This window comes from Paramisgurnus dabryanus, chromosome 1 (assembly GCF_030506205.2).
Source record: "Paramisgurnus dabryanus chromosome 1, PD_genome_1.1, whole genome shotgun sequence".
NCBI lineage: Eukaryota > Metazoa > Chordata > Actinopteri > Cypriniformes > Cobitidae > Paramisgurnus > Paramisgurnus dabryanus.
This window is the reverse complement of record NC_133337.1, coordinates 68,470,803-68,478,945: the sequence shown is the minus strand read 5'-3', so window position 1 is coordinate 68,478,945 and position 8,143 is coordinate 68,470,803. Positions and strand designations below refer to the sequence as shown.

General features: G+C 35.7%; 1 protein-coding gene across 1 annotated transcript; it reads left to right on the top strand.

Annotated features, from left to right (window-relative positions):
* Positions 1–113: 113 nt before the first annotated feature.
* zdhhc16b (zDHHC palmitoyltransferase 16b) lies at positions 114–7,654 on the top strand. Its single transcript, XM_065253462.2, has 10 exons — positions 114–294; positions 2,335–2,584; positions 2,711–2,905; positions 2,986–3,074; positions 3,476–3,504; positions 3,867–4,000; positions 6,192–6,271; positions 6,353–6,476; positions 6,653–6,723; positions 6,819–7,654. The coding sequence occupies exons 2-10, from the start codon at positions 2,345–2,347 to the stop codon at positions 6,919–6,921; spliced, it is 1,065 nt and encodes a 354-aa protein (XP_065109534.1). The 5' UTR covers positions 114–294; positions 2,335–2,344; the 3' UTR covers positions 6,922–7,654.
* The last annotated feature ends 489 nt before the right edge of the window (positions 7,655–8,143 follow it).

Here is an 8,143-nt window from a genome sequence, read left to right as displayed (position 1 = left end):
TTATGAAAGGCATCTTCCAGACCTCAGAGATATCTACAACCAAATACGTGTTTTTTAACTGGTTAAACAGGAAACCGCACAGTTGTCGTGACTTTTATTTTGAATATTGTGGTTAAACACCGGAAGTTAAATCGGCACAGTCTGTTCACGCGCCTGTTAAAGAAGCGCAGAGACAGTGTGTGATGTAAAAATGCATAAACATTCATGATATAGGTGTCCTTCTTTCAATTGCGAACATGTCTTGAATAATGTTGTTAAGCGATTCGATTTAATAACTTTACGGGAACGGCTTTGGTACGTATTTTAATCTTTATTTCCTGTCAGTTCATATGAGCATCCTCATCTGGTTTTAAAATGTAAATGCATAAGTGTGAACGTGCCCTCTGCATTAACTGCAGAAACGTTGTTCCACGTCACTTGATAATAACAATAGCAACAATATGCTTCATTACTGATTCTAAAATGAATTTTAGTGGCACATTATTTGACCTCGGCTCTTTTGTTCTGGTTTACCTGCTGTGGCAATGGAAAGTTTATCTTTTGATTAGGAGCAAAAGTACATTGACACCTGAGATCATAGCCTGTCTCGGCGTTACACTGTGTCAGTCATAAGCTTGACAGTGGAACCAGGTCAAGTGTGGGTTTCAATAGACCCCAAGTGTCGACATATGGCAAATGCATCATGCACGTAAAAACACACTCTATCTCTTTTCAGTTTGTGATAAAGTATATAGTTTTCTGTAAGTAATCGTGGCATTTAGTTCTTTGTTCACATAAATGTTCTTTAGTACTAGGTAAAGTACTGTATGTGTGTGTATTCTACGCTGTCAGTAAAAGGTACAAAAGCTGTTACTGGGATGGTACCCTTTATCAAGTCCTAATATGTACCATTTAAGTACAGATATGTACCTTTGAGGTGCCAATATGTATTTTGGAGGTACTGATATGCACTTTTTAGGTACAATGATGTAGTTTTTGATATGGTAGAGCCCCATGATCAGATTTTGTACCTTTTAATTTTTTTAATTGTTATGTAAAATAGGCCAAGGTTAAGCTTTCCCAATTCCAAAGAAAAGTTCCCCGGAAGAAATAAGGTCGTTTTCCATGTAAAATATCATGCAAGGCGAATTTTAAGGGACTTTATCTAAAATTAATAATAATAATATAGAGGATGTAAAGGTTTGTGAGAGTTGCCAGTATTGGGCAGATTAATTGTGTATGTCAGGGTCTGGGAAAGTTTTTAGGTGGTCCCTTGAAAATTGCGGAAAGAAAAAATCTAAGAAAATTGTAAAATTGATTTATGTGTTTATCTCTCATTTCAATGAACTATCGGTGTAGATTAATCGGTCTACCTCTATATTTTAATGGATTAATTAGGATTCAATTAGGACTTTTTTTTAAGTAAAAATCCATTGACGCTTCTCTGATTTATTTTTAAAAGTATAAGTAATAAACCACAAGACATTATTGAGTAAACAACACACAAAACTATTTTTATCACAAGCTCATCTTTCCACTTGCAACATTAGAAAGATGGGTCCGGGTGTATAGATGGCCCATCTCATTGAAAAACCCTTAAGGGTCATGAGAGGATCCACACGGGACAGGACACAGAATAAAGCAAAGGCACTATCTTGTAACTAATTATCACTTTCATTAGACGCTCACCGTATCAGATAGACCGTTATTGTCCTCATGAGGAAATGTGTACAGGACTGGGTTACGCTGGTCGTGTGCCTTGAAGCTTTTCCTAAGTTGGTTGTTGTTACATAAGGTGAACCGTGAAGAACTTTATAAATTATTTAGTTTTTTTTCTCCCGCCTTGAACATTAGTTGATAATCCGGCGCAGTAGGTATCCACTCCTCAACATGTTTTTTCCCAATTAAACTAATGCTTTCTCCTAGAGAAGTTGTGTGTGTGTGAGCTTTATGGTTTAAGTGCTGAACTTGGGCTTTAAGGATACTTGATTGTTTGATTCTCTCGTTTTTTTTTTATGTTTAAATATTTTTATCTGATTTCTAAGAAAATTTGAAACTTCAAAGGTTAGGTAAGAAATACACAGTAGACTACATATGTTTATTTTGTAAGTTTATGAAACATATAGTTATTTTTGCTTTACAACAAAAATGCTAAAATGTGCAGGTTTTTATTTACTATCATTAACTGCATCGACATCGTCATTTGTGAATTATAGACCAGTGCACCTTAATCAAGTTTTCATTGTTTTACGTCAGCTTTTGACTGACAGTGTGCCACGTCTTGTATGTTGATATGACTATATGTGTTTGTGTGTGGAGTGCAGAGGGAAAAAACGAATTATGTGTATGTTATAGGTCGGGTGGCATGCGTAGTTGGAGGTGGTACCTCTCCAGGGTCATGCGTCTCTTCTTACGCTGGTTTAAGCTGTGCCCACAAAAAGGACGCAGAAAGCGGCAAAGCAGAATACGAGACTTGTGGAACTATGGGAAAATTATACTCAAGTCCCTGTATTATAACATCCTGACAAATTCTGATACGGCGCTCGACTGTGCCTTTGAGCCCATCTACTGGCTTGTGGATAACCTGACCCGTTGGTTTGGAGTGGTGAGCAGACTAATAAATGATTACTAGTTTTTTTGTTATTATTATATTTATATGCAATTTATTTGCTTTTACATTTAAAGATTATTTACCCGTTACTAATGTCTACTGTTAACTTTCTCCGTAAAGGTGTTTGTTTCTTTGGTGATTTCCTTGACCAGCTCCGTTGTGATTATTGTCTATCTCTGCGTGCTTCCCGTCATCTTGAGCACATACGCCACACACTGGATACTCTGGCACCTCTGTTACGGGCACTGGAACCTCATTATGTTGGTCTTTCATTATTACAAAGCCACAACAACGCATCCGGGTGCCCCTCTGCAGGTGACTGAGTTACATTTTTTGCACAATTTAATTGAAATGTTTTTTACATTTACGTTTTTGTTGCATGTGTGTCATTTTAGGAAAGGAACGATATTCCAGCTGTCACTATCTGTAAAAAATGTATAATTCCCAAGCCAGCGAGAACACATCATTGCAGCATCTGCAACAGGTAAAACTTAATAACTTTATTCACAGTGGGTTCAAACCAATCGGGACACATTTATGCTTAAATAACTTTACCAGGTCCCCTCGAGTTCACACAGGTGTCCATCACATTAACTATGGACATGTTCCACTATCGTTGGACAATCAGAAAGTGTCCTGTTACATTTGACTTAATTTTTTATAGTCTGCACTGTATACTGTATATTCTTTTATAATTTGAAACCCCACAGACATTATGAAATATTGTGCTTGCCTTTATGTTTTGTTATCTAATGACGTGACCATTATACATTATTTTACTATGTCCAAGTCGTATATAGATGTGTCCTGTTTATACAGTGTTTTACCTACTCAAGCTAAATTTTGTTGTCTGTGTGAATATAACGCTTTGTTGTTTTTCCACAGATGTATTTTAAAGATGGATCACCACTGTCGTATCCTTATAAAGCTGCTAAAAACAAAAATAAATATGTTGCATTAAAAAACATCAATGTTTATTTTGTACACTTTTAGAAAAAATGGAGACTGACTGTGGCAGTATCCTTTAAAAGGTCCTAAAGTTTACCATTAGGTACAGATATGTATACATTTGGTACCAGTATCTACCTATAAGATACTACTGTTTCGCAGCAAAGTGCACCTCTGTAGTTCTATTATGACCTCTTTAGGTCCAAAGGTGTACCTTTTGAAATCGTACAGCCCCAATGGCAGCTAGGGTACATATTTTGACAATTTTTTCTGACAGTGTATGGCCATGTTAATTTGTGATTTTCATCTTAACTGTCGTCCCAACCAGCTTGGTTGAATAATTGTGTGGGTCATTTCAATCACCGATACTTCTTCAGTTTCTGCCTCTACATGACCATGGGCTGCATCTACTGCAGTGTCAGTACCAAAGACATGTTTCTAGATGCATACAATGCCATTGAGGTATGCAGATGTTTCCATTCTCTCCTAGTTTAACTTACAATATCTAAATATGTTTTAAAATATGCAGTTTTTAGATCCAGCCAATCACACACAAAAGTCTTTCATAAATAATGCATTACATTTAAGTATTAGTTCACCCCCCAAAATGGATCGAAGTGTCTGGCAAATGCATAAATGTAAAATGTTAATAAAAATGCTACAGGACTGAAATTTTTTTTTTGGGGGGGTGAACTATTCCTTTAAAATCCGTGTAAAGTCATTTCAGAGAATTGTTTCTAAACACAAATGTATTACTGAAACACGTTGCAAATACTAGTACTGAATTTTGGAGTTATTAAACCACATTTCTGAGTTTAGGATAATCTTGAGCATACATTCAGGTTGTAGTGGTATTTTAAAATTGAGAGAGAACAGCAGCTTTCCCACAAGTGTCCGTGGTTTCAGCACAGCGTTTGAGAGCAGAGAGTCCTCCCTGTTTCTCCAAGATTTTGAACATTTTTATCATTCAATTTCACTGGGTGGCTTATGTCACATTTTTCTGTGGTGTTACAAACTGAGAACACATTTAAAGGGATAGTTCGCCCAAAAATGAAAATTCTGTCATCATTTTCTCACTCTCATGTTGTTACAAATCTGTATAAATTTCTTTGTTCTGATGAACACTAAGGAGGATATTTTGAGGAACCAAACCGTTCATGAGCCCCATTCACTTTCATAGTAGGGAAATATAATACTAGGAAAGTGAATGGGGCTCATGATCGGTTTGGTTACAAACATTTCTCAAAATATCTTCCTTTGTGTTCATCAAAACAAAGACATTTATAATGACAGAATTTAATTTTTTTTGGGTGAACTATCCCTTTAATATCGGACTTTAGATGGACTTTGAGCTGAAGGTTTAGTTGTTTACGGTTGTTGTGTTATATTATGTGGTTTAAGCAAAAACTGGACTAAAAAGTTTGCTTAACCTCCTAAGACCCAAGCTTTGATTTGTCTTTTTTCAGATTATTCCCAGTTTTTTGGGGGTTAAATATAATAACCAAATATTTTCTTTGAACATGAACTAGTGTAATTGTCCACGTTTGTGTACAACAGGTTCCAGTTGCACAGAATGAAGTATTATGATACAAACAATAAAAAATTTGATGCCCACGTATGTGGACACACCAGGGGTCTCATTTATAAAGCGTGTGTACGCACAAAATGAGGCTGGAAATTGCGTACTCCAGTTCCCACACAAAGGTTGTGATCTATAAAAAACAAACTTGACAGGAGAATGGGCTTGCTGGGTGGGATATGAGGATGATTCATGTACGCACACTTGCAGGTGATCTGTGATTTATAAAAGGAACATTGCTTGCTGGTGTGCGTAAGCATGGTTTTATAAATCTGAATATTTTTTGGCTCTTTTGCGTATGTAGACTTTTAGTAAGGACCCTACATACAGTTTTATAAATGAGACCCCTGGTCTTAGGAGGTAAATGAATAATAAAACAGCTTTGACAGTCTCTTGTAAAAATGTTTTTAAAGGCTCAAGGTTGTATTTTATTACAGGGATTGTGTGGGCTAAGGTACCTTAAGTGGTCATCATGTTTTTATGGCAGGATTGTATTTTGTATTGTTTTTGTAGTCAGGTAGGTACTGTATATGACATGCTAACAGGAGGAGGGTGGCCATGCGGGTGGAGCTACTGTATTTAATAGCCCGCTGTTAACTGGATTTAGTTTTCAAATAACTTTAATAAGTTCTTAAATGGTTATATTTTATAACTTTTGTTGGAAACCTTTTTTAGCAAAGACCAGGATTCTTTATTGCAGATAGCAATGAGCATAAGTCAGTCATCAAGTCTGACTTAAAATATACATGCATTCCCTTTAAAGCCATTGGAAGGGGACAGTCCCTTCAGATTACAATATAAACATGAAAGAAAGGTTACAGGCAGGCAAGAAAGGGTAGCTGTAAACACATCCCAGATCACCCATTAACAAATGGTCAACTTGCCGAGTGGAACAAAGGTATGAACTAATAGCTTCAATTACCTTGCTTTCATATTGAAGTGAAACACAGACTTCTTCCAAATATGTGTCAAACATTAATAAAATAAAAAAACAATGGCTTACCATTGCATTCAATTACTTGATAACTGTATAAAAGCAATTAATTACTATATATATATATATTTGTTTTAAAGAGCTATAATCAGACACCTGCGTATACGGATCAGGAGGGCACGGTTTATAAGAGCCTCATTTATCTGTGGGCGCTGACAAGGTAAGTTTATTTTGTATTTTTACATATGGATTTACAGCCTCCATCCCTCCTTCTCCATTTCTATTTACCATTACCAAACAGTTCGGTGGCTTTTGCTCTGGGAGGCTTGACATTGTGGCATGCAATGCTGATCACCAGAGGAGAGACCAGTGTGGAGAGACATATCAACCGTAAAGAGAGAAAACGACTCAGACTGAAAGGCAAAGTAAGACATTTGGTGATTCAAGATCAACAGAAATTATGCACTTTAAAGGCGAAGGCTATGTAGTGATAAATCCATGAGATTCAAACCCATGACTTTGGCATTGTTAGCTCCACGTGCCACCGTTTAATATACGGTGACCCCATTTTTAAATAAATCATTGTCTAATCTGTTCACAGTTGTTTCGTAATCCATACCACCATGGAAAAATTAACAATTGGAAAATGTTTTTTGCAATTGAAAAGCCAAGGTAAGATGTTTACCATTTAAGTTTTATTATTAGTTATTATTTAGTTTATTATTTATGAGCTCTGTTTTATAACAAATAAATGTTTTGTCACATAGTCACTGGCTAACACGAGTGCTGCTGCCCTCCACTCATCTTCCTCATGGGGACGGACTGATATGGGACCCTCCTCCATACAAAAACCAGACCATGGCTATATGATTTCATGGACATAAAACCTATTTCCTCACCAGCCATGGATCTGTTGGATCAATGGATCTTGTTTATTTGCATTCTCACCATGAACCTTTATGACTGAGGGGCCTCTTAGTTAAATGGACAACTGATGGCATTTTTTATGATTGTGTAATGTAAACTGAAATGTGTGCATGAGGTATTTTTCAGTCCATAGTGGTACTTTGTGCCAAAGACTGTTGTGGATTTTAGTTACAAACACTATTTATATTCATATTTCAAGGTTTCATTTCAATGATCAGACTGGTTATTTGAAATCTTTGAATTGTGCTCTTTATAAAACTGTTTTTAAAGTATTTTGATGTCTGTACACAGACGGTCCATGCATTTGGAGATATTTTTTGATTAACACGTTTAACATGATTCAATTCAAGTTTATTTGTATATCACTTTTTACAGTGTGCACTGTTGCAAAGCAGCTTTACAAATGGCACAATGTAGAATATACATAAAACACAGACAAACCACAAATTCAGAATACATTTAGAGTTCAGAGCTGACGTTGTTTGATTCCAGTGTCATCTGACATCTTTGTGGGAAGCTGGATAAAGACTGAAACTGGCTAGATTTTAACCCTTTAGCTGTTACCACCGCATTTGGGGGTGAAAAGGTGATGCACACTTTCAATTTAATATAGTGAAACAATATTGTGCACATCTGTAGTTAGGTTATGGTATTAAAGTATTTCTGCAGTGTTATAGAGATTTGTTTGCTGCACATGTGCAGAGGCACTAGTGAAATGCTTTTATTCTGCATCCTCATCAATTATGTGTGACCCTGGACCACAAACCCAGTCATAAGGGACAATTTTTAAAAATTATGATTTATGCATCATCTTAAAGTTTAATGCATTACATAAGCTGTCCGTTGATATGGTTTGTTAGTAATATAATAATACAGTATTTGTAAAAAATCAAATATTGATAAAGTCACCTTTAAAGTTGTCCAAAAGAAGTCCTTAACACTGCATCCACTCACAAAAATTGACGTTTTGAAATATTTATGGTAGGAAATGTACAAAATATCTTAATGGAACATGATTTTTACTTAATATCCTAATGATTTTTGGCATAAAATCAAAATTTACAATTTTGACTCAATGTTACAATGTAAACAAATTACATCCATTTAAAGGGTCATGTTTTTAAAATTGAGATTTATGCATCATCTGAAGGTTAAATGTATAAGC

Coding starts and splice junctions, on each gene's coding strand:
- zdhhc16b (XM_065253462.2), top strand. CDS start 2,345: ATGCGTAGTTGGAGGTGGTACCTCTCCAGGGTCATGCGTCTCTTCTTA. Junction 2,906..2,985: donor ATCCGGGTGCCCCTCTGCAG/GTGACTGAGTTA, acceptor GTGTCATTTTAG/GAAAGGAACGATATTCCAGC. Junction 3,075..3,475: donor CATTGCAGCATCTGCAACAG/GTAAAACTTAAT, acceptor GTTTTTCCACAG/ATGTATTTTAAAGATGGATC.